The sequence below is a fragment of the Haliotis asinina genome, chromosome 8 (assembly GCF_037392515.1).
Source record: "Haliotis asinina isolate JCU_RB_2024 chromosome 8, JCU_Hal_asi_v2, whole genome shotgun sequence".
Lineage (NCBI taxonomy): Eukaryota > Metazoa > Mollusca > Gastropoda > Lepetellida > Haliotidae > Haliotis > Haliotis asinina.
Genome location: NC_090287.1, coordinates 9,436,542 through 9,464,539, shown reverse-complemented (window position 1 = coordinate 9,464,539; position 27,998 = coordinate 9,436,542). Strand labels below are relative to the sequence as shown.

General features: G+C 40.1%; 1 protein-coding gene across 1 annotated transcript in view; it reads right to left on the bottom strand.

Annotated features, from left to right (window-relative positions):
* Window positions 1–12,001: 12,001 nt before the first annotated feature.
* The window catches only part of LOC137294937 (DNA repair protein XRCC3-like), a 44,453-nt gene continuing 28,456 nt past the window's right edge, over window positions 12,002–27,998 (bottom strand). The window contains exons 5-7 of the mRNA XM_067826151.1: window positions 17,858–18,009; window positions 16,417–16,629; window positions 12,002–12,415 (exon numbers count right to left, since the gene is read on the bottom strand). Coding sequence (XP_067682252.1) covers window positions 12,155–12,415; window positions 16,417–16,629; window positions 17,858–18,009 — 626 coding nt within the window. The 3' untranslated portion in view covers window positions 12,002–12,154. The remainder of the gene's footprint in view (window positions 12,416–16,416; window positions 16,630–17,857; window positions 18,010–27,998) is intronic.

The window sequence follows — 27,998 nt, the reverse complement described above, 5'->3', positions numbered from 1 at the left end:
AACAGATTCCAGTGGATGCAAAATGGTGATGAAATCATAGCTTATACCACTGAAAATCAGTATTGACAGGTGTTAGTTAGAGGGGTAAGTCCCTGCCTACTGGTGGCAACCAGTGGTGAGTGGTTGGGTGGTTGGTTGGTTGGTTGGTTGGTGTGAGTGAGTGGATGCTGCTTCTTTCCACCAATGTACGAGTGAGTGAATTAAAATCCTTTGTGTCACCTTCAAAGTATTCAACTTGTTGGCATTAAAAGTTGACCTATTGTTATTGTTAGGACAAATGTTTCTGTACAACTGTAAAATATAACAGATGAAATATAAAATAAAAGTAGATAAATGTAGCTTGTAACATGGCTTGTCACAGTATTCATATGAATGACTTTATGCTTTCACTTGAGATGAATTTATTAATCTTCATCCTGGTAGATTTAACATTGGTACATAACGTATCTAAAATGTAGAAGACATGAATCACTATTTTCTTGTATACCAAACTTACAGTGACTTAGGAAATGTCTGTATTCTACTGAATTTAGAGCTTGTCCATAGTTATGCTCAGTCTTCCAGAAATTGCAAACTACTAAATGTGATTGCCACCATGACATGTCTGTCATGTTTTATAATGGGACATACTCTTTGAGAGAGGGAAAATGGGTAGTTGTTTTATGCCAAACCAAGCCACATAACTCAGAAAAAAGCATGTTGATTGAGGGAACAAATGTTTGTGCAGTTAGAAATGTTTTCGATATGTCAAAGGAGTCTGCAGTAGATAAACCGGTGGTTGAAAATATGAACAACAGTTCATGACACTGGGTCACAAAATGCAAACTCTTCACTTTGACCAGCAGATCCTCTTGATTCAGCATCACTGGATTTTCTATGGCAGCATCATTTAGGCCTAAGATTGTCATAAAATTACTGTCGGAAAAGGTAATGTTCTGTTTCAGGTGCTCAGTTTCATCAAGTGACCTTGACATTTTGACCTTAACCTTATGAATGGTAAAATCGTTCCCCAGGGTCGCAGGAAATTATCCATTGAAGAATATCTTCAGACGTCATTGGTCTTTGTGTGGAGCCCACATGCTACCAGCGGCAACGTCGGCAGACACATCATTTAGTAATTAATTGGACATCTCCAGTTTATATCATGATGCATTATTTCACTGCTAATATTAGAATCACTTGCTCCACTGTTGGAAACTGTACATGAAAGATCCTCTATGTCCATATATATATTAGACACCCTTTTGCAATTTATTCCATCTTATTATATCAACAATTTTTTTATTCATACAAAAACCTGATTTTTAGATTAATAGAAAACAGATGCAGTTATAGATATGAAAAAACTTGAATTAGTAATATAAAAAGAATGAATTACTTATGCAGTAGTATATATAGCAAATGATATTTATATAATAAATATAATATAATATATAATATATTTATATGATATTTAGATAACCAAAATGTGAAAAGAATAAAGGGATTTAAAACTGATAAACTACTAAAATACAGTTAAAGAAGATGGTTTTTCATGACTATAGCTTACATCCCATGTCATAGCAGAATAACTTGTCATTTTGCTGCCAGTGGCTAGCCACATTTGTGATAAACATTTAAGGAGGTCTTTTTAGTAAAACAGTACATATACCCAAAGTAAAATTATGGTATAAATAGAGATATAACATTGGATGAATAGTAACATGGCATTAATTGCACGTACAGACGCAAATATGAAAAACATGTCACTTGTAAATTTCCTTGTAATGTGTATAGAATCTGTGGTCATGATGAGCCAGCCGTTCATTGTTGTTGTCCCGTTGGGAACCTTCTACAGCTATTGCAAGATAAATACTTATCCTTTTGAAGTAGCAGTTACTTATCCATGTTCAGTGCGGCACACAAGCCATTGATTGCTTGTGCCCTAAGGCAGAGCTATCTGTGGTGTTATTTGCATGCATTAATGCTTGGCGACACAGCCTTCTGAGTGACTTCATTACAATCTTAGGTATCAATGGAATGGATCTGGTTTTTGGAGTAGGAGGCTAGCAACACATCAGTACAAGCATGTTCACAGGTTCTCTCTTAAGAACGGACTCAGTATTTTGTGTCTTTTAATTGTTTGTTGTTTAATGCTACACTTCGCAATATATTAGTCGAATATGGGGGCCTTCTGTAAATAATCGAGTCAGGACCAGACAATCCAGTGATCAACATGTCACAGCATCGATCTTTGGATATGATGACATGTCAACCAAGTCAGCGATGCTGTTAGACACCTCTTATGAGAAACGTGGATTACTGAAGACCAAGTCTAATACAGATCTTCATGGGGCAGTATTTAGTTTCCAAGGGGTGTAAATGATCACATACACTAGTGTCTATAAACACACACGTGTTTAAGAGATTTATGCAGGGACAGTTAAGTTTTCTTGACTCAACAAAATCAGTGACATCCGTCTTCACATCATGCAATAATAGTAAGTTTAGTTTTACGCCAGGTATATGGCGGCGGTCTGTAAAAATCAAGCATGGACCAATCAATCAAGTGATCAACAGCTTGAGCATCAATCTTTGCAATTGGGATACGGTGACGTGTCAACAAAGTCAGCGAGCCTAACCACCTGATCCTGTTAATTCCCTGTCATGACAAGCATGGATTTCTATCAGTTCTACTCCGGATCTTAGCAGGTCTCATGCAGTAATCGGTTCTGTATTTTGCTTTATCTGCCAATCAGAGGAAACAGTCCATTTTCCAAAACAAAAGCATTTTCTTGGTGAACAAATGAAACATTTGTGACATTTTAATGTGTAATGTGATATATATATATATATTTATTGTTACAGATCCCATGACTGAAAATTCATTTCTTTGGTGCAAATGCAGAATTGCAAATGCTTTTAACAGAATCCTTTTAGGAGTTTGACATTTTATTGGATTGGTATATGCAATTGGAAAAAATCCCACTGGACACTTACAGATCATTTTGATCCATACACCACAGACTTAAATTTTTGTTTTGTTTCTGTATGAAACATAGATAATAAAAAATATTTTGATATTACTTTCTTTTTCAGTACGATCAATACTTTCTTGAGCATTCTTGCAGTTCTTATTGTGCAATAATTTTTGTATGTTGACTTAATGCAATACCAAGATAATTTGAAAGTCTGGAATGTGGTCAATGCCTCAGGGTAGCAGTAACATGTGTTGAAGGCCTCAGTGAAATACTAGGATGTGTTAAAGGCCTCCGTGTAGCACAAAGATGAGTTGAAGGCCCTGCTGCTGTAGTAAGATGTGTTGTAGTTGACGGTTTGAAGGTCTTAGTGCAGTACCTGAACACGAGTTGAAGGCCTCTATGTAGTACTAAGATGTGCTAAAGGCCTCAGTGTAGTACTAAGTTGAGTTGAAGGCCTGCCTCAATGTAGTACTAAGTTGTGCTGAAGGCCCCCATGCAGTACTAAGATGTACTTAAGGCCTGAATGTAGTACTAAGTTGTGTTGAAGGCCTGCCTGAATGTAGTACTAAGTTGTGTTGAAGGCCTGCCTGAATGTAGTACTAAGTTGGGTTGAAGGCCTGCCTGAATGTAGTACTAAGTTGTGCTGAAGGCCTCCATGCAGTAATAAGACGATTTGAAGGTGTCAGTGCAGTATTATTTTGGAGGTCTCATTGCAGGTCTGACGGGCAGTAACCACATGATCCTTATCATTCTTTACCATAAGATACCTCGGGTAATAGATACCTCTTCAATACCCAAGTTCCCACAATGAGTGATTCATAGAAGGAGTAAAGCATACATGTTGTGTGCATTTTCAACTTGTTCTATTGATATTTCAAAGTTATGATATAGGCAAGCCCAAGCCAATTTTTGAAAAATGTTTGAAAGTAAAAGACAAAATAGCAAAAGATTTCACTTGAAGGAATGTTTTGAAAATGTTAATCAGTTATGTTGGGAGATGTTTATAAAGAAAAAAGAGTACGCAAAAAAACCCAAAGTGAATTAAATAATGTCCCAAGGGAGATAACTAAAATTACATCACAGCTTGAATATTCGGTGATATTTTTAACAGAATGAAGGTAAAAGGGTCATAAACCTTCATGATTAGTTATCTCGGGAAGATTACAAAACATATTCCAAAATTCACATCACGTAGAAGAGGAAACAGAACAAGGCCATTACCAGGTCACTATCTAAGTGCACAGTGTGGAACATAAAACCTTACAAAGCCTGGTGTATTAATGACTTGCTGGTTGAAAGACCAAGCACCTGCTAGAAGGGCTGACAGATCAAGGCCATTGCTCAAGTTGGTGTACTTCATTAAGGGTTGTCTCTGTTTCTGAGACTTACTTTCATGACTATAAGAACCATCCTTCAGGCAACTGGGCTGGGGAGGTCAAAAGTTAGTCGTGGGTGAGCGAAGTTGATGAGTGCAGAGCATTAGTGAGTGTGAGAGCGTGAGTCAGTGGGTGGAGTGATTGTGAGAATGCCAGTGAGGAAAAAATGAGAGATTGAATAAATGACAATGTATAGTTGAGTGAGTGCAGTGATATTCAGATCAACATTCCATGATATCATAGTAAAGTGATTCTGATCAACAATCTGTTACTGTCACCTCTCATATCAAGCAGAGGGCGCTGCGATGATAGGGTCGAGAAATAGATTTGTTGTGTCAAATGAGATCACTCTGGGTATGATGACACAGGACCCAGCCAGGTTGCAACTCAGAAATGCTACTTGGTGACACCTTTAAATGGCTGATTTTGAGTGAGTGAATATAGTCTGACTTTGAACGTGAGGGTGACTATTATGGACTCATAAATGCATCCTTCAAGGTGATATCTGAAACTTCCTAGTTACACATGGGAGAGCTCAGGAGCACTTGAAGTATCAGAACTCATGTGTTTGTGGCAGCAGAACTGGTGTGCTTGAGTTACAAGAACCAGTTTGACTGAAGTGAGAATTCATATACACACATATATATATTTATATACACAAAGTTGACAGTTTTAAGTTTGAATGAGAGTTCAAGATGACATATAGCCAAACCATCTTAATACATTCAAGAGCTTGTCTGTTTGTGACTGATGTGATTCGAATATACATAGGCTTCTGTCACAATTGAATTAAGATGTACCTGTAGACCTTAATTTTCAAGGTCAGGAATAACAATTCTCGACATAGTCTTCACCCACTGGTTTACACTTGGTATCCAATCCACTGAAGACATTCAACGATACTGCTCATGAAGCCATGTAATCTGCACTGAAGGGATAGGACCATGAATCGGCAAGTGTCTCCATTACAGCCACAACTGCTGATCTAGGCATACATAACATCCTTTTAAATTGCCTTTTCCTAGACGTACTGAATTCAAACAACCCAACAACAATCCACAAACATTTACCCTCCTTGAAATGTTGATGCATGACATAGCTCTACTACCCTGACCAGAGGCTGCCCCAACACGCTGGCCACATGACATAGCTCTACTACCCTGACCAGAGGCTGCCCCAACACGCTGGCCACATGACATAACTCTACTACCCTGACCAGAGGCTGCCCCAACACGCTGGCCACATGACATAACTCTACTACCCTGACCAGAGGCTGCCCCAACACGCTGGCCACATGACATAACTCTATTACCCTGACCAGAGGCTGCCCCAACACGCTGGCCACATGACATAGCTCTACTACCCTGACCAGAGGCTGCCCCAACACGCTGGCCACATGACATAACTCTATTACCCTGACCAGAGGCTGCCCCAACACGCTGGCCACATGACATAACTCTATTACCCTGACCAGAGGCTGCCCCAACACGCTGGCCACATGACATAACTCTACTACCCTGACCAGAGGCTGCCCCAACACGCTGGCCACATGACATAACTCTACTACCCTGACCAGAGGCTGCCCCAACACGCTGGCCACATGACATAACTCTACTACCCTGACCAGAGGCTGCCCCAACACGCTGGCCACATGACATAGCTCTACTACCCTGACCAGAGGCTGCCCCAACACGCTGGCCACAAGACATAACTCTATTACCCTGACCAGAGGCTGCCCCAACACGCTGGCCACATGACATAGCTCTACTACCCTGACCAGAGGCTGCCCCAACACGCTGGCCACATGACATAACTCTATTACCCTGACCAGAGGCTGCCCCAACACGCTGGCCACATGACATAGCTCTACTACCCTGACCAGAGGCTGCCCCAACACGCTGGCCACATGACATAACTCTACTACCCTGACCAGAGGCTGCCCCAACACGCTGGCCACATGACATAGCTCTACTACCCTGACCAGAGGCTGCCCCAACACGCTGGCCACATGACATAACTCTATTACCCTGACCAGAGGCTGCCCCAACACGCTGGCCACATGACATAGCTCTACTACCCTGACCAGAGGCTGCCCCAACACGCTGGCCACATGACATAGCTCTACTACCCTGACCAGAGGCTGCCCCAACACGCTGGCCACATGACATAGCTCTACTACCCTGACCAGAGGCTGCCCCAACACGCTGGCCACATGACATAGCTCTACTACCCTGACCAGAGGCTGCCCCAACACGCTGGCCACATGACATAACTCTATTACCCTGACCAGAGGCTGCCCCAACACGCTGGCCACATGACATAACTCTATTACCCTGACCAGAGGCTGCCCCAACACGCTGGCCACATGACATAGCTCTACTACCCTGACCAGAGGCTGCCCCAACACGCTGGCCACATGACATAACTCTACTACCCTGACCAGAGGCTGCCCCAACACGCTGGCCACATGACATGGCTCTACTACCCTGACCAGAGGCTGCCCCAACACGCTGGCCACATGACATAACTCTATTACCCTGACCAGAGGCTGCCCCAACACGCTGGCCACATGACATAGCTCTACTACCCTGACCAGAGGCTGCCCCAACACGCTGGCCACATGACATAACTCTATTACCCTGACCAGAGGCTGCCCCAACACGCTGGCCACATGACATAACTCTATTACCCTGACCAGAGGCTGCCCCAACACGCTGGCCACATGACATAACTCTATTACCCTGACCAGAGGCTGCCCCAACACGCTGGCCACATGACATAACTCTACTACCCTGACCAGAGGCTGCCCCAACACGCTGGCCACATGACATAGCTCTATTACCCTGACCAGAGGCTGCCCCAACACGCTGGCCACATGACATAGCTCTATTACCCTGACCAGAGGCTGCCCCAACACGCTGGCCACATGACATAACTCTATTACCCTGACCAGAGGCTGCCCCAACACGCTGGCCACATGACATAACTCTATTACCCTGACCAGAGGCTGCCCCAACACGCTGGCCACATGACATAACTCTATTACCCTGACCAGAGGCTGCCCCAACACGCTGGCCACATGACATAGCTCTACTACCCTGACCAGAGGCTGCCCCAACACGCTGGCCACATGACATAACTCTACTACCCTGACCAGAGGCTGCCCCAACACGCTGGCCACATGACATAACTCTATTACCCTGACCAGAGGCTGCCCCAACACGCTGGCCACATGACATAACTCTACTACCCTGACCAGAGGCTGCCCCAACACGCTGGCCACATGACATAACTCTATTACCCTGACCAGAGGCTGCCCCAACACGCTGGCCACATGACATAACTCTATTACCCTGACCAGAGGCTGCCCCAACACGCTGGCCACATGACATAACTCTATTACCCTGACCAGAGGCTGCCCCAACACGCTGGCCACATGACATAACTCTATTACCCTGACCAGAGGCTGCCCCAACACGCTGGCCACATGACATAACTCTACTACCCTGACCAGAGGCTGCCCCAACACGCTGGCCACATGACATAACTCTATTACCCTGACCAGAGGCTGCCCCAACACGCTGGCCACATGACATAACTCTATTACCCTGACCAGAGGCTGCCCCAACACGCTGGCCACATGACATAACTCTATTACCCTGACCAGAGGCTGCCCCAACACGCTGGCCACATGACATAACTCTATTACCCTGACCAGAGGCTGCCCCAACACGCTGGCCACATGACATAACTCTACTACCCTGACCAGAGGCTGCCCCAACACGCTGGCCACATGACATAACTCTACTACCCTGACCAGAGGCTGCCCCAACACGCTGGCCACATGACATAACTCTATTACCCTGACCAGAGGCTGCCCCAACACGCTGGCCACATGACATAACTCTATTACCCTGACCAGAGGCTGCCCCAACACGCTGGCCACATGACATAACTCTATTACCCTGACCAGAGGCTGCCCCAACACGCTGGCCACATGACATAACTCTATTACCCTGACCAGAGGTTGCCCCAACACGCTGGCCACATGACATAACTCTATTACCCTGACCAGAGGCTGCCCCAACACGCTGGCCACATGACATAACTCTACTACCCTGACCAGAGGCTGCCCCAACACGCTGGCCACATGACATAACTCTATTACCCTGACCAGAGGCTGCCCCAACACGCTGGCCACCTGGAGTACCTGTTGTCCTGGTGTACATCAAAGGAAACCTGATCTGAATACGGTAGTAGAACAGACATGACCAACATGCTCACACCTGTACTACAACTGTCAGCATCTGCTGAGTCAGCACTTTGTGCTGGGTGAATGCTGTGCATGGACAGGCTCACGAAAGTAGCATGTATCTATGTAAACAGACAAAGCATTCTTGTTTAATAGGGTATGGAATATTACTTATACTATTCAAAAGATGTTAAAGAACACCCAAGGGCATGACAGGTTATTCACAATCATATGAAAAAATAAGATTTTCTTTACTTCTTTTGAGTGATATAAACACAGGGCACTTATAGTAATGCTGTTTCGGGTCATGAATGTGTGGCTCAAAACCAGTTGATATGCATTATGTTTAATTAATAGTAATCCTTTCACATAGTCAGAAACTTTAAACATGCTTAATATGGAAGTTTCAGTGTTCCATATAATAAACCATTTTGAGAAATGTACGGATTCCTGCTGTAATGAGGTTACCTGGTGCTAAGTACTTACTGCTGAAAACTTCATTGCCTGGCATTTTGTCTAAAAATAGAGGCAGGGTTTCCTAATGAATAAGCTCCTATGAAAAACAGATACAACTGCAATTGATTTACTTTTGTGAATGAAACCAGACTCAGACTTTACTAGTTATATGAATGACATCACATGTAAAATGAGATTATTACCTGAGAGTTAAAAAAGGCTGTTACATTCCATACAGCTGGTTTTGAGTGGATTTTGGAGTTAAACATGAACAAAAACCTAATGAACAATTTCTTGACTTCAGTCAGACAGTTAGGTAAGTTGCCTTGAGTTCCCCCGAAATGATCTGAGAACAAATAGGTCTGAGAGAATCAATTTAAAAAAATAAATAAATAAAAAATAAAATATCACACGACATAGGTAATTTTATTTCTCAGTAACAACAGTATACTTGTTTATATGTTAATTAAACAAAACTCATGTCAATCTTGTGAACATACACAAATGTACTACTCAAAACATGTTAAGGATCACCATAAGTTTTAGTATTACAGAAGTTAATTTGCTATGTAAGAAATAGTGAGTGAGTGAGTGAGTTTGGTTTTACAAATGGACTTCACACAATATGCCCATATGGGATGTAAGAAACAATTAATCTGTCATAATGTGAACAAATTAGATGGTCTTAAACACTTTTACTGACTAGCATATTTCAATCTCTTATTGTTATTAAACAGCTTGTGGCTTTGTGAGCATAGTTTTAATAAACAATCACTGTGTGAATTTTCTAATGGGCTCATGGCACTCATTAAGGGGATTACGGTAGCTGTAATTAAATAGCAATAAAACTTTGTGACTTGTGAGTATGGTTCAATACGCAACCACCATGCCAATTTTCTAAGAGCTCATGGCACCTATTAAGGTGATTAAGGCAGCTTTAATTAAATAGCAATAAAAATTTGTTACTTGTGAGCATGGCTTCAATACTCAACCACCATGTCAATTTTCTAAGAGCTCATGGCACTTATTATGGTAAATGTGGTAGCTGGAACTGAAAACAGGAACTACTTCTAATCCCCTTCTCTGTAACGGTCATCCTCCTTACTATGGTCCTTATGAATACACGAGGGGTCAACGTCCTGTCAATACACATACCTGTTGACTGTGGCTAACATGACAGGTTAACAGACCTGTCATGTCTCACAGCCAGTGTTCAGTTGTACAAAGTGCTTGTAGTATTTCACATCAACACACTCCAAGTCTGTGAATACCACAACCACATAATACTTCCCAATCTTGCCATTAACATGAGAATACCGTGAGCCTATGTCTGCACCCCGTATGTACACACTGAGGTTAAACACAACACAATAGCATAGTCAGAGCTAGGTCACACAATGTACAACATCATACTCGACATTGTACTCACATTTGCATATGGCTCATATCTTGCATATTCTGTCTGTCTCAATATGTATGTTCATGTATACTCTTCAAAAAATGTAGGGGAACCTGAACTTTGAAGTCTGGTGGAAAGAAAACCCATACAGGAATTATGAATCTTGACGTTTTTCAAGGCAGGTCGATAAATCACTGTAGACCATTTTTTCCAATAATTTTCTCGCATCTGTGCATGATCAGGGTTTTCAGGGTCAAATCACACACTACTGACTGAAAATTGTACACCTGAAATTTTCCTGTCATACTCCAGTCACCTAACAAGGGGGATAACTGAACAAACAGCTCTGCTTTGAATGAAATCCATGTGGATTCTCAAAACATCCATTATTATTGTATCAACATTGATTCAATCCCATATATCTCCCAATTACGACAATCGTACATTGAAAGTACCCCTACTTGTTTTGAAGAGTATATTTGCTGAGTGTACTGAATTAATGGGTTATAGTATGAAGTGAAGAGTTGGCTAGAATTATGACAAATATGTGAGATGATGTGACAAATGGTCAAACAGATCTTTAATACATTAGTTTGTCCATAATCAGTGAGTAAGTGATATTGATTTCATCCTGCTGTCAGTAATATTCCAGTAATAACACAGTGGTGCACACCAGAAATGGGTTTCACACAATGTACATATGTGGGGAATCGAACCTGTGTCTTTGGCCTGACAAGTGAACCCTTTAACCACTTGGCTACCCCACTAGCCCTCCATAATCAGCAATGGTCCAGCAATGGGACCCGCAACTTATCCATGAGTGTATTTGTTGTTAGATGCCTAGTTTAGCAATGCTGAAGCTGTGAAAGTGAAGCCGGTACATAATCAAGCATGGATTGACAATCCAGTGATTGTTAAAATGAGGAATGATCCAAGTCATTGAATACATTGACCCAGTATCAAAAATGACTGAAATCCAGGTTTCATTGCATCAGCAGATACAATGGGTTTTCTTGTCACAAGCAATATATGTACATGACAAAACATCAAAGCCAGGGAACTACTGATTATCTGTTAGAACAGATTCCATGGGGCATAAAAGACCTGTATGTGGTTCAATTATATCAGTGAATCAGTGATGACACCAGGTGTTTGTGTATTTTCATTACCCCATTGGCTTGAAAAAAATAAACATAAACATTTCAAAGCTGTTTAACTTACACATTTGGATGCATGGTTAATTGCAGTAGTGAGTGAGTGAGTCAGTTTAGTTTTATGCCTGGCAATATTCCAGCAAAATCATGGCAGGAGACACCAGATATGAGTTTCACACATTGTACACTTGTGGAGAATCAAACCTGGGTCTTTTGTGTGGCGTGCGAACGCTTTAACCAATAGGGTACCCCACTGCCCTCCTCATAGCAGAGCAAGCAGTACTTTCAGCTGCATACTTCAAATACTGCTTTATGTTTTGTTTAAAATCCATGCAATGCTATTTTAGGTGAAAGTTTCAATATTAAAAAAAGCCGTTCAAAAGGAATAGGTGGATAAACAATGATTAAGGCGAGGTTTTTAATACATGTATTTGTAGAGAGAATTTCAAAGACAGCACTGACACATAACAACAATTCTGTCAACATAAGTGGACAAAAGTGACCTTCATACTCTCTCCACAGTAAATGATCATGCACACACAAGGGACACACTGTCCCTACTCAAGCCCAGAGACGCCCTGATGGTCAACAACAAAAGCACAGGCTCCAGGTGGAAGATGAGGGGCAAACATAACTTCTAACATCCTCACTGCACACTCAATGTTCTCCCGGCCCCCATGGACTGGCTGCACAGGTAGGACCACCTTCTGGCGGGTTCGACGCAGCATCAGACGACACATGATCTGATTGGACCAGGACAAGCCCAGAGCTGGAAGGACGGGGTTCTGGCTGCTGTTTGATGACAGGTTAGCAGACACCTGGAAAATACAAACAAAACTTAATGAATGTGGATTCTTACAATAACAATGAGCTTATGCTGGGAGGAGCACCTGCTTGGAATAGGATTAGGCAAGATGGTGGAAATTTTTTTCCTTTAGATTACTGTCGAATGTGGTGTGTTTTTTTGTTGTTGTTTCTTTAAAGTATTCTGAATTAAACAATACCCTGGTGTAAAACTCCTTTGATCCAAACCCCAAACTAAAACCTACATGGAATATGTAAGCAGTGAGATAGATAAGAAATAATTCAGTACAGAGAAACACTGATGTTTCCTACACCCTCTCAAACAGTGGCGGCTTTATGAAACACGTATATCAAAGTCAAAGCATCCATGTTATAGTCCTATTGTTTGAAGTTTAACAGACATCAGTTCTCTGATTCTGCCACTGAGGCAACAAATCTCAACAGTAGCAGTACCACAGTGAAAGTCAAACACAGCAGGTGCTGTTTCTGTTGGAGTATATCTCCGGGCTATACGTTCCGATAACTCTCCACAATAACTATTCCACTATAGTGCAGAGTTCTTGAAACATATAGCCTGGAGATATCAAGGATGAGTGTTGTTGTACTTTTCCTGAATTTTCCTTTAAAGCTCACCTGGATGAGTGGTAGTGGGTTACTGTATTGGGAACTAGGTGTCAGTGAAATGACATCCCACCCTTACAACAGGTGACACTGACTATGCTGGTCTTACAGGGTTTATACACTATTACCCTGACTACTAGGCCTGGTTACCATTATATTGGTCTTACATGTTTCATGTACTGTTACCCTGACAAATACCATAACTACTAGGCCTGGTTACCATTATATTGGTCTTACATGTTTCATGTACTGTTACCCTGACAAATACCATAACTACTAGGCCTGGTTACCATTATATTGGTCTTACGTATTTCATATATTATTACACTGACAAATTCCATAAGTGTTAGGGCTGGTTACCACAATACTGGGTTTACATGTATCATATGCTATTACCCTCACATATTCCATGACTTTTAGGACTGACAGTTACCATATTGGTCTTACAGGGTTTATATACTACTACCCTGCCCAATTCCATGACATTTAAGGCTAGTTACCACTGTATTTGTCTCAGAGTTGATGGGGTGGGGTAACTCAGAATAACAGAAATATCAATGGTTTAGTTTTATATATTTTCTTGTGACTGGTTTACCATTCAAAAACCTACAATCATAATAATTATTACTTTTCATGACTTCATAACAATTTGGTATTTTACAAAACCATTGCAGGTTTTGCAAAAGGAAATTTAATGACCATCAAGGTGTTAATGACCTCTTTGACCCCTATGCCAACTAAGACAGCACTTGTTGTAGACAACCCTAATTACACATACACAAACAGACTAACAAACTTTAGCATATAAAATAGACAATGGATGAGTTTTATTTATTTCTTTGTTGCTGCTTTGTCCCCAACAAATGACTGTTGTAAACTATTTTTGGTTTTAAAATTAACCTTGTAGGACAATGTTTTATCCATTTTTCATTTTACCTCATATATTAGGCATTTTGACAAAATAAATCTGCAAATCTGGGTTAGACTTGATCCTCAGTAACCAATTCATGTCATAAGTGGCAACTAGCAAGATTGGGTGGTCAGGCTCACCGACTTGGTTGCCACATGTCATTGTATCCCAATTGCAAAGATTGATGCCCATGCTGTTGATCACTGGATTTTCTGGTCCAGGCTTGATTGTTTAATATTTCTGTGATATTGCTGAGTGCAGTGTTAAACTAAACTCACTCACTCACTTACCAATCCTACAACAAAGAACCTTGTTTACTCTCCTGAAATTAGACTACCAGTAATTTAATAATTCAGACAACCTCTATAATGCACAGATGGTTGCTGTTAAAACTTTCAGTCCTCCATATTATTTCACACTGGTGATATAAAGGCATGTATCAAGACGTGTATGTCAAGGTTGTTCTTCAGACTGGTGACATTTCCTGGGCAAGTGCACCTATCTGCGGTCTGCTTGATGATATGCCTTTCCACAGCCCTCCAGTACATGGCCTGGCCATCAAGATGGTTGTTGGAACACCCACAACAACAGCAGACTACAATGACACCTGTAGGTTAGCTACGACAGGGTTTGATAGACATGGTGACTCATTCACACTACAAATAGATGGCTTGTAAGGCTTTCTTAAAGGGCAAATGTCTACAAAACTGAAACTAGCCTGCATGTGATTGATAATTAGACAGATGTAGAAGGACACTTGATTCTTTCAGCAGACTGAATATCAGCTTGAAAAATGAAACAAAAACTGAACTGAACTCTCTACGATTAAAGAAACAGAAGTTCAAAAGATATACCTAGATTTTCATCCACACCCCGGTCACAGGTATTTCTGCCAAAAGGTCTGCATCATATCACTGTATTGTGTCCATAAATTATCAAAAGTTTGTTGGTTTACCTTAGATACTTGAGTTGTCGAAAACAGTAACTGAGTGAGATTAGTTTTAAGCCGCACTCAGCAATATTCAAGCTATAGGGCTGTCTGTAAATAATTAAGTCTGGACCAGACATTCCAGGCATCAACAGCATGAACACAGATCTATACAATTGGGTTATGATGACATGTCAATTAACCTTGGGATTTCCAATGACAGATTCAAACACCTGTCAAAGTCGGAACATCAGTAATTATCAAAGGGAACTAACCAAAGTTGAAATAATTATAAGGCATTGTCAAGAACTACATGAGAAACAATGCAAAAATATACACAAATATACACATGTTGGTTATCAATGCAATTTAACCCGCAAAAGGAAATAATATTTTATAAAGTGCTCACTATTTGTTTCCTCATGTTTAAGAGCTATCACGTGTCACTGTATCTCACTAATGTAAACTTTTCAACCAGAATATCATGGCACCTCAATGACCTCTTGGACTTTTGTTACAGCTCAAAACATCCTGGTCAGTAGGTGGGAAAATTAAAATAGAAAAAAAAGAAAAGAAAAAAGTTTCTTTTTCTTCAAAAAGTCTGGTGCATGATAAGCTAAAAGGTGCAGACTGAATTTTATAGGTCCCTGGAAGTTAGGATTAGGTTAACGGTTAGGTTATGGTAATGTTATGGTTATGTCAGGGATAGAGTTAATTGCTGAAGGCAGGGACCTGTAAAGTGCAAGTGATCCACAAGAGGGTATAATTAGCAATCTGTAATCTATTGTCTTGCTGTACAACCTTTTCTTTTGTATTTAATGGAATAAAGAAGCATTTTCTATATTTATGTATTCTATATCTATATTTTTTACGAAAGAGCTGGAGTTGGGTTGTTTAAGTGTTGAGTTTCTTGTTTCCATAGACGTGTGAATGATGTGAGAGGTTATATCATCTTTATGACTTCGACTTCAGATAATGTTCATGATTAGGCATCATAACAAAGACATACCTCACATATGCACCATCAGAACGACTGGTTACAGTGATTTACCTAACACAAAATTCTGCACGTGCATAAAAACTACACATTTATGCAAAACAAAAGGAACTTGAAATATATTGTGAATAAACCAGATATTATGTCTACAAATGATAAATAACAAGCACAAAATGCAAGTTATGACCACAAACAATCATGGACATGTATAAAGTGCTTCTGTCCATACATGTCAGCATGATGAAAACACTAAGACATTAATACCTACAAGGTTCTCAGTCACGTTACTTATCCCTCCGGGTACCCATTTACTTCTTCAAGGAGAGTTGTAATTTTGAACAAACACATATGCATGGGTTGAGACAACATGTGTCAGTTATGCTTTATTGTATGGCAGGGCTGAAGTGATAGAAACTTGCAGGAGTCAAGCGGCCACGTATGGCAAGGACTCTCTGTGACAGATGTCGGAAGTGATGAAGGGCAAGTTGTGATTACGAAAAGCACCTTAGTAAGATAATGTTACGGGAGGTTGGGTACTTTCTACTCAAATATACCCTACCTGATTAACGCAGACTATGGGAATATTGTACTGATGTCCGAGCTTGTGCAGGTGGGCTGCGAAGGATGCCATGTGCTTAGCGCGTTTCACTGTCTCCCCTTGGCCGTACTCACAGCGGAAGAGAGCAGCGACGGAGTCTATGACCACCAACTTCACCATTCCCTTGGCCAGGAGGATGGGGATCTTCTTGTGGACACAGAACATCAGGCTCTCCTGGTGCACACAGGAACAATACAGATAAGGACAAGACTTTATGGATGAGCAACTTCTTTAATCAGGCAAGTCAGCCACTTTCTTTGTGAATAAATAATATTTGTCATATATCTCATATTTCCAGCATACGTTCTTTGAGAGGCATTTGAGAAGGTGTAAAGATGAAGGAACACCAGGTTCTCGGGAGAGTCAACTTCTTCATATTGCAGCAAGTGCAAGTATTTACCAACACCGTTATCAAGCAAGTGATGTTATCATTTCAGCACACTCTGCTATACCAATACATGAACAAGTTTCACAACTCAAATTGTTGAGGATTCAGTGTATAGTTTCAATGAATAGTTGTGCTACATGGAATAAAATAAGCAGTGATCCACCTTGATTTTCCAATAAAAGCTAACAATAACCCTCCTGACGCTGTGGAAAATGTACCCATGATAACTTTATTTTTTCGCTGCCTAATAAATCTTTATGAAGAGACGCACGCAAGGTCCCGGGTGTAGAATAGGCCTTCAGCAGCCCATGCTTGCCATAAAAGGTGACTGTGCTTGTCGTAAGAGGCGACTAACGGGATCGGGTGGTCAAACTCGGTGACTTGGTTGACACATGTCATTGGTTATCAATTGCGCAGATCAATGCTCATGTTGTTGATCACTGGATTGTCTGGTCCAGACTCGATTATTTACAGACCGCTGCCATATAGCTGGAATATTGCTGAGTGTGGCGTAAAACTAAACTTACTCACTCACTCACTCTAGCATCGGAAAATAAATAAAACACCATTACATATTTTTTTAGAGTGAATGGTGTAATGGCGCTTGCCTGGCGGAAGCACTGGACCACCTAATCCCACTTCTTTCTTTTCGGGTTGTGGATGACCAGTTATGATCCGGATCTTCATCACTTTTAACATGATCATACTATATTCCAAGTTTAATCAAAATCACCCATGTTTAAGTGACAGCCAGTATGAAACTCATCATTAACTTACATTTCATATTCCTGTGTTATCACATGCAAATATGTATGTTATATTTTGAATACACACAAGTTTGTTTCATATAACTTTACGGAATGACCAACACTGAACTGTGGATGATCATGAGACCTAACGAAGATTTCCTAACAACATAAGCTCTGGATTTGTTTTTGCAAGAGATTGCAGGATGGTAAAATCAGCTAAGAACTCTTGTTTATGTGATAGTGAGGCAGATAAGCCTTGACCTACATGCTCAGCCACATGCTCCACGAAGATGTTATCTCCCAGATTAGTGAGATCCTGCTGCAGTCGTGGCGGAGACCACTTCCTCGTGAAGTGCTGGATCACCTGGTGAAGCCTCTTGTTCGGAAACACATCCTCAGTGCACACATACACAGCACCTGAGACAAACAACAGTCTTTTATAACATACACAACTATCCTCTCACAAAACTAACAAAGAGAACGTTGAATGCTTTATGTAGATCACGCTTTGTTAAATTATATAAAAGTCACATGTGATATGTCAAGGAAAATGTTGGAATCCTCTGGCACACATGGTAAGCATGTTTTTGAGGAGTGAACTTTCAGCAAACAGCATGTTGATTCACATGATTCATCTTTGAGTGTATGTCAGAAAACCATGTCTACATGTAGCACAGATCAGACAATGTTCACTAAATACGTCCTTTCTACAGTTATTCAAATTACTTCTTCAAGTGTTTCAGTTTCTTAGCCACTTCTCACTTTCACATTTGAAATTCACATTAAGCAGGATGATTTTGTCAAGGACATGACGGTGGTAAGCTTTTGAGAATAAAAGACTGACATTTGGAAAACCAGTATCAAAAAGTGCCTTGTAACAAAATGTGTCTGGTGATAATTTTGACTTTAGTGATAATCAACTGTATTCCTCTTTCACTATCTGACCAAATGAAATAACCCAACCTTGGGATAACAGCATACAGAAAATCAAAAGGAAACATCATTTCAGGCTATCTTAAACCAAGTACTGAAAATGTCTGCCTCTAAAATCAATGTCCTTGTACCTAAACATTTGGGTGTGTATGTTGTGGCCAAACAAGTTTATCTAAACAACCTTTGCGATATAAGATATGTACATAACAATACCACTGGGATAGCAAAACCACTGCTCAGTGAATCAGTTGGGTTATTTTAAGATACTGAATTATAACAGTTTTTCATACAAAACATGCACACTAACATATTCTTAAAGAAGAATGTTATAAGATAGGGTAAGAGTCTGACTCAATAATGTTTTTATCGTCTTTAAATCATTTTGTTTCTTGAAGTGAGTGAGTGAGTTGGATTTTATTCTGCTTTCAGCAATATAACAGGGATGGTGGGTGTTGGGTGCTGATGTCTCCAGACTGACCCATAAGGGGAATCAAACACTGCCAAGGTCATGATGTATGAATGCCATATTGACTGTGCCACCTCTTTGACTCCTTAAGAAAGTTCAAGCATACAACATTGATTCTTAAATATTGGACTGGTAAAAAAAACCTAATGATAATTGTGTTTGTAAGTATTTTCAAAATCAGAAACAGACCTTTCACCATCATCTCCTCAATATACAACCATGAATAGTCAGCCTGACACAGTTACACACACTTTGGGGAAATACATGTCTTTCAGCTACAAAACCTTGACAACGGATATATACACCAGGAAACTGGAAACACATTAGGCACTGCAAACACACAAATAGCACTGGAGACCTTAACTCCTCAATCCCAAAGAGGCAGAAACCAAGTGGGAAAGAAACTATATAAATCATATCGCACATAGTAATCAGCCAATTGCCAGTTGAACCTTGAAAAAAAACACCTTAGGTACTGGGAACTTCATCTCCTGTGAATCTCCCCTGCGATTATAGCAAAGGAAGAAATTTATATCTATCAATACTTCATATTGACATCACTGTCATGACTGACCTGCATCCTATGCTGCTCTGCCACCCCCTCCATAGTTCAGGCCAAAACTACATTGTAATCCAATCAGTGTTGCCAGACAGGTCCCTGATGTGATCAAGATACATTCTAATCCCCCTCCCTATTGTATTTATTAGCATCATGGTGTGATTAGCCTGTCTATCTTAGAGTCAATCATTGATCTGAAAACCAGACCAATTACCGCTGGTTACTTGTGCCTGAGCTTATTTGACGGTATATTGTTACAAAATATTGCTGTGGTACCACCAGCCTGTCATTGGGAGGTTGCGGTTGCGTTGCGTTGCGCTGCGCTGCGTTGCGCTGCGGTGAGGTGAGGTAGTAAGTGCTAGTACTCCAGCCTTATCACAGAGGAGGACACCAGAAATGGGCTTCACACATTATACCCATGTGGGAATCGAACCCAGGTCTTTAGTGTGTCAAGTGAAACCTTTAACCACTAGATTAATGCTTTAACCCCTGGGCTAGATGGTGGTGGAGAAAGAAGGAGTATGTAGTTCTGCAAGCACTATGGAATCCTGCAAATAAACCAATCAACAATTCTGCATATAGAAGAATATTGAGTGAATGGTTTACACCAGACCGTATGTCCTGGCATGTCAGTAAAATGTGCAGGCATGAGTGAGTGATATTTAACGTTATATCAGCAATATTTCAGCCAAATCTTGATAGTGCAGACATAAGAGCACACTTTAGTAAATTCCACGAAGGCTCAAAATGAAAGACAACGTAAGGGATGGGACTCTCAGCAGTTCACTGTGACTGTACCCTGAGACAACTGGGCTATCTGAACCCCTCCATGTGTGGTAGCTAAGACATCACATTCTTGTATCCGCTCTACTGAATCTAAGTCATCATGAGAACAGCAGGAAGGTGTTAATTTTGTTTCAAGTTGGCGTCACATTGGAACTGTGATGCACCATGAGAGCACTCCATCAATACAAGATGCACTTCCTCACCATGTTCTGAGTTAGTAACATCCATCTCCATGTATTTTTAAATTTGATCTTCAGCTCAATGACCCTACAATTCCACAAATGCGGAACTAAAGCATCTCAAAAATAGCCTTTTGTTTCTAAGAGCCAAATCTGTTGTCAGTGATAAGAAAAAAATCAGTTGAAGGGACTAAAATAACCCCCAAACACTTTTTTCTTATCTTAAATGTTTCTATTTGAGATACTTAGATGTATGTAAATATGATATTAGATTTGAAAATATACTAGGATCAGAATAAGCAAGCAGAAAAATCAGTCATTTAATAAACTGTGAATGCTTTTAAGAAATCTTGCCTGACAGATATTCCAGCTTGTTTCATGAAAACAAAATTCTCAGTAAGCCTTTGAGGGAAAATATCTGTAGTTTGCTAATACGTCTGCCACAGACAGAACTGGAGATCTATCAGTTGTTGGTGAAGACCCAGTTCAATTTCCCAGGGACATTGAATGAAGCCAATTTCTGGTGTGTTATTGCAAGAATACTGCCAAAAAGCAGGGTAAAACCAAACTCACTCACCCTGCTGGCAGATTCGTTGTCAATGAGTCCCACTGGCAAGTTGTTTATAAAAAGCAAGAAACAAATCTTCACAAACAAATCAATCATCATCATCAATAGAAATTAGGATTAACCAGATACTCTTCAGATCTTGATTGGGATACAACATCCACATCTAACAAAATAATGGGCTTCTGATATATTGACATGGCAGCCTTCCGCTCCCTGGTCACACCGAACACCAGATACGTTTATTACATTAGCCTCATGTTGATATACTGCAGCAGATACTATTCACAGGGGGCACACATGATCCAGCCTGTCCGTCTGCTGGTGACTCATTCACACTGCGACCCAGTGTTAACTCCATGCAGTGGTGCAGCCCTCCCCATGTCAAGTGTCATCTTGCTCTACACTGTTGGAGTTGACTACCTAACTGGCAACAGTTACACTCATGATGACATACAGCAAAGTATGAAAATATCAACATCAAAGCCCTGATAAATGCTGTAGTGTTTTAGTGGAAGTAATCAGACATTATCAATATCAGAATTCTCCATTTTTAAATCCATGACACTTCAACAGTAAGAAACATTTCAAAGGTTCAGCCAAGATGTGTTACTTGACTAACGAGAGTACTGAGCATTTATCATTTGCGCAAGTAGAACAATAATGACAGGCACAACGTAAGTAATATTTTTTAATACATTTTCAGGATAACTTTCAATTTTTCAAAACCTGAATCATTTGTCCTGCTTCAGCGACAGCCAAACATTCACACAGGAAGTGCTCTCTCTGTCATGTAAAGGAGTTCAATCATGGACTTGGCAGTAGAGTTGGGTTTTGCAGGTTTTGTTGAACAATGTGAGGAGATTTATGTTGTAGGAAGTAGAAGTGTCTTTTGTAACAGCAACGTGATGTCTACCATGGTGTGTAGCAGCACAGGTTACATTCCCCGGTAATGGGTATATGTGCAATAGTTCTATTGATCTGGGGCCTTGTGTAAATACATTCTGACATGACCTTCTATTGTGAATTACAGCAGTATGACCCGAGTTTAAAAATATGTCATATGTAATGACCATAAATGAGGTGCATTTAACACTTTGCTAATCTCCTTCAGTCAAGTCATGCAGTGTCAGTGAAATGTGAGAGAAAAGCCTGAAAAGATGCAGATGTTTACCACTTAGGTGCACAGGTATGGTGTCGATTAAACTTAACTCACAAGGAGTTTGAATCTGGGTTACACACCAATGATCACACAATTGATGATGGAGCTCACCACACTTAGCAATATCCAGTTATATGGTGGCGGTCTGTAAATAATCAAGTCTCGACCAGATAATCCAATGATAAACTGCATACACTGATATGGGGGGCACAGTGGGTGAGCTGACTAAAGCGCTAGGCTAGTGATCCAGCAAGATTGAGGTGTCGTGATCGAGTCCACCTGAAATCTTGGAGTGAGCCTTGTGTGCAAACTCTTTCATTGTTGTCACAACCCCTAGTGTACAGTACACAACTCTTCACACTTAAAAGAACCCACAAATCTGTTGGTATATGACCAGATGACTACATGAAAACACCTAGTTGCGGGTAAAACAATGTGTATGGGATGAGAAGCGCCACAGTCGCTCAGTGTAACAAGTGGCTGCAACATTTGTATACTCCACAGGGGAGTTGAGACTGATATTACGATGTGCTGTTGAGATTGACATCCAGTGATCAAAGGAAAAAATACCAGCATTAAGCATGCACTAGTGTGTGGATATGTACACTATAGAAATATCCTATAACCTCTAGAGTGATATGTGACAGCCAAGCAAGTGAGGCTGACTACCAACTAACCAGTTCTGTTATGCCTCTTATGACAAGCTTGAGTTACTGAAGACAATTGTAACCAAAACGTTCACAGGTGCAAACTGATACAACTGAAAAACTGAAAACTGAAAAACTGATACAACAGATTTATACCACTGAACCATCCCTAATACAAATATGAAATGTTCTTGGGAGGATAAACACAAACACTTATGAAAATAAATGTCCTATATTAAAAAACTAGAAATTCCATCATATTATTATGGTGTCTCATAGCAACCACTGTACAATGTATCAATTATCCTTTAAAAGATAAATTACCCTGCAGCCATGTCATCCTCATGTCTAGAATACTTTGGTATGTATTCAAAGGAAATGACCTTGCTTTGCAAATTTTTTCTGCATAAAAGATTATGGTCTTGCACCTTTATTGCGTGCTATCTAACAAAAGACTGGCACCTAATACATTTGGAGGCATGTTTATTTTAATGATTTCATCTAGGTCATATTACTGTGGCTATATTAGCCTTGGCCAGACCGAGCCAGGAACACTGGGACCTGTGAAGATCTGAGTTAGAATTGGTCCTCGAAAGTCCCTTACTCGCGACTGATAAAACCCTGTATTTCCCTCGACACGATGTCATTACTTATATTGTTCACAGACTGGAATATTGCTGAGTGTGGCATGAAACTAAACTCACTCACTTGGGAACAGGATCTGACAGCGAAACGTCAGTACTCACACTAGGAGATACGGAGGTGGATTGCTTCTTTATATTATATTCTTTCAACTGTCAACAGGAACTTCAAAGGTCATGTTAGTAATTTAAATGTAGCAAACGATACAAGAGCAACCTGTTGAGGAGAAATGAAATGCAAAGTGTCCAGAGCCTAGATTTTCTAAGTTCTCTTAGTGCTAAGATGGTCGTAACTGAATGTTAGTGTATGGCACTTACAACTATCTTAGTGCTATGAGAGCTTCGAAAATCTAGGCCCAGTAGTTTTAGATAATAGTTTTTAGGTTGTTACTAACAGAAGGATGGCTAATGAAGGACTATGATGAGCACTCACTGGTTGTGCAGGAAACTCATCCAGTACTAGGAGGTCTGATGTTCAGGCACATGATCAAACAAGAGCCATTAACTGCCATGGATCTCAGCAAATGCTACACTTGCCAGTCGTCATTTTGCCTAGATGACTGATGACATTTCCTGACTGACTCAGGAAAAAGGTGGCGACATTAAGATCTTCTCAAGAGACAATCTAATGTTACTGTTGTTTCCACATCTTAAACCCTGGTGTTTAGTGTTCACAAATAGAAACATCACCACCTAGAATAATTTCCAGCGAAGAAACATACTTTTTTTGCAATAGACAGTGCGCACTCAGTTTGTTATTGCAAAGATAAAAGAAATTTAATAGTTCCATTTCTGAAAAGTGGTATGAAAATATACCATGCAAATGGGTACGTAGAATGGATCATCAGATGCTACTTAGCCCTTGGGTTATGTCAATTCAATAAAATATCAGTTCTTCAATACTTGGAAATATCAACAATATGCTGTAAACAGGCACCTGTGGAAGTCTGTGTTTGAATTGGTCATCCTGAACACATGATTATTGTAAGTGGCCAGTAATAAGATTGGGTGGTCAGGCTTGCTGACGTGGTTGATTCTTGTAAACTGATGCTCAGATCAATGCTCTTTGTGTCAGTGACTCGTCTGTCTGGTTCAAGCTGGGCTATATTTGTACCCACAACACGAAGCTGGAATATTTGCTGACTGCAGCATTACATAACAAACAGTGCTCTGGGAAGAAGGTGAGAGGGATTTACAATTGCCTTCAAGATTATATTAACAAGAAGGCAAAGACATTAATATACCCCTTGCAATGGCAAAATATTCTTATCAATATGTCTACTAGTTACGATGATGTTAAATGCTTTGGTGTGTCGATGGCAAAGTGGAAGGAGAGTACTTAAAGGTTTTAAAGTTCTGCTCCTGGAAGGAGCGCTACCACCAAATTTAGTCAAAACCAAACTTATTTCATTTACAAATCCAAAACTACCAAAAGGCACCAGTTCATCACCAGACCTATCTATGTGCCAAGTTTGGTAAAGAAATGCTGAACAGTTTGCAAGTTCTGCTCAGGAAAAGACAAATGTGCATGTATGCACAGACGGATGGACTGACGAAATGCATTTTAATATCCCCTTAAAATGCATTGGGAATAACAATAAGTCATCTTCTATAGAGACTGAGGGAAAACCAAGTTCTATAGATAGTCAACTTCTTTATTGCATTGGGTGCGACGTTTCGGTGCTGGTATTAACACCGTTATCAAGCAAGTGACTGGTGTCTGCATAATCCCCCAATGTAGGTTGTCACCAAATTTAAAGATATTGGGTACAATAGTTCATGAGATATCACGTTAACAAGAATCTGAACAGTGGCCAAAGTGTCGTGGTGACCTTGAAAATGAACTAAAGGTAACCAAAACTGACTGGTGTCTGTGTGATCCACCAGTGACCAAATTTGAAGACATTGAGTACAATACTTCATGAGATATCGCTTTAACAAGAATTTGAAAAGTGGACAAAGTATTTTGGTGACCTTGAAAATAAGGTCATAATGGCAGGATTTTCATTCATTCTGGACATGTCAGATAAATCTGAAGTATCCACTGCTTACTGATGATCCAGCACTACTTCGATCCCCAGGCTTCATCTGTATCAAAGTTGCATCAGATGCAGCACTTTTAAGTTTTTGAGAGGAAGAAGTTTCCATGACGCTGGTCAAGAAACATTGGACCCGAGACTTTCCTGCTGAGCTGGTGTTTTCAGTAGTATATACTCCTTGGTATGAGTCACAGCACACACAGCCACATAAAGTGTCACTGCACTTGCAAACCTTTAATCAAATACACTTACTTCCTACATTCTGGTGTTAAAATGTCAAACAGACACTCACTTGACATTGACATTAGCATTCACACGACATTGACATTAACACAAGCTAGCACCAGAAACAGTGGAACTAAAGAAAGCTGATGGTAAAAAAGGATTGCAAATTCTTTTCGAAGCTGGGTTACTAATGGAACCATCATCAGAGCTGCTACTGTGTAGCTACCAGTTCACTTTGTTCATTGTGAGCCGCCCTCATCAATGCTAAAGCATATGACGATGGCCTATATACAATCAAGTCTGGGTCAAACAATCCAGTGATAGATATTGTGAACAAAAATGAAAAAAAAAACATATACTATTGAGTACAATGTTTAAACATGTCAAAAAGTCTCATAATGAAATTTATTTAGCCACCTGTATTAGCATAGGCTGCTGAAGACATTCTGACCTGGGATCCTGATAGGGGTATAACAGATGATCGTAGAACATAATGGTAAGGTTAAATGAGGTCACACTTACTAAACCCTTTTAAAAAACACTAGCGCAACATGACTCGCTTACCTGATTCAGGAAAATCAAAATCTCATTAGTAAGTTCAAATTTTACATTGGCATTATTTCATTCGTACAGTGACTGAAAGCCTCTCAGCAATGTTTAGACACTATAGCTAATTTTGTTAAAGCATTTAACTTTCAGCTTCAGAGGAGCTTCTGTTTATGATGAGATGTAGAAAATACAGCAACATAAGAAAAAGGTTGTTAAAACTGATTAAACAAAACCAAATATGCCCAAATAGGTAATAAGTAAACGCATGACATGCTGCATATCACTTTTCGCAATGGAGCAGAAATGTCTGACAGGTGCCAAAAATGACAGTTAAAATATGGCCACCATCTGAAAGCTGTGAAAATGTTCAGGCACAATAGTCAGGATGATTCATTCAACTCTGAAGGTCAAAAAAATAAAAACCCACATGGATTTAGTTGCAGCCTTATTATCAATAATCAGTAACTTGATTTTCAATAAAATAAAATAAAATAATAGTTAAAATAAACTAAAATCAAATTTACTTTGATTATGTTTATAGAGTTGGAACAAGCTAAACACTTTAAATCATAAACAAATCATCCTCCACATGGCTGAAACAAGTGACATGAATCATGAACCTGCTTATAGTTTCAGGCAATAATATAAAAACATCCATTATGTAAAGCTTGACAGTAAAACAAGAAACCATTTTGCTCTAACATAAGCTACCGAGTCTCAACATAATGTGTGCATTGTATATTGCCACATGAGGTCAGTGACAGTCAATAAACAACACAATATCTACAAAGGTATACAAGGAGACTGTAGAGGTAGGCCTTCCACATGGACGGAGCAATAACCAACTGTTGTAAAACTGGAATTATTTCATTGTACGTGGCTACACTACCATGATACTGCTGAATGTTCAGACAGTTTAAAGTTTAGTCAGACAGCCTCCTCTCTACTGATTCAAACAGGCGTAAAATATGTCCCTAGACCTCTATGATACATGAGAGTTTGAGTGGCACACTGAGCACACAAAACCTATCAGAAGATAAACTTCCACATTAATACATAAAAACCACTGTGTCAGTTTGACATAGCTGACTTACTGGTAAAGAAACTTCACAGACAAGTGTGATTGTAAACTATTTTGTAAACAAAACCAAAATAACAAAATGTCTGATGAAAAGATTCGAGCAAAATACCTTCAATTCTTTTGTTAGTGGGAAGCAGATAATATAGACAGCTTCTTTCTTTCTCAGTGACAAATTTTTTTGCAATTTTGGCTTTTCTTTACTTAGTTTAAATATATAGCAGATTTATGCCTGTTATAAAACATGCAGGAAGAATAAAAGAAGCAAAAATCTACATAGTTTTAAAGAAGTTGTTCCCAACTTGATGATCAACCGACTTCCATTACACAGAATTTAATCTTGACAAATGCCTGGAACAAGTTGCCCCATGGATTTGTGTCATCGGTGACATTGACTCATGCAGAACATGAAAACAGGATTGCAACATTTCAGTAGAACCACAGCAAAACAGACCACAACAAACCCACAGTCGAAACCAGAAAACGAAACTGTTTCCAAATTTTGCTAGCCAGTTGGGCTATCTATGCCTGTAAGTTCATTCATAACCCTGAAATTTGAATGTAGACATTGATGCAG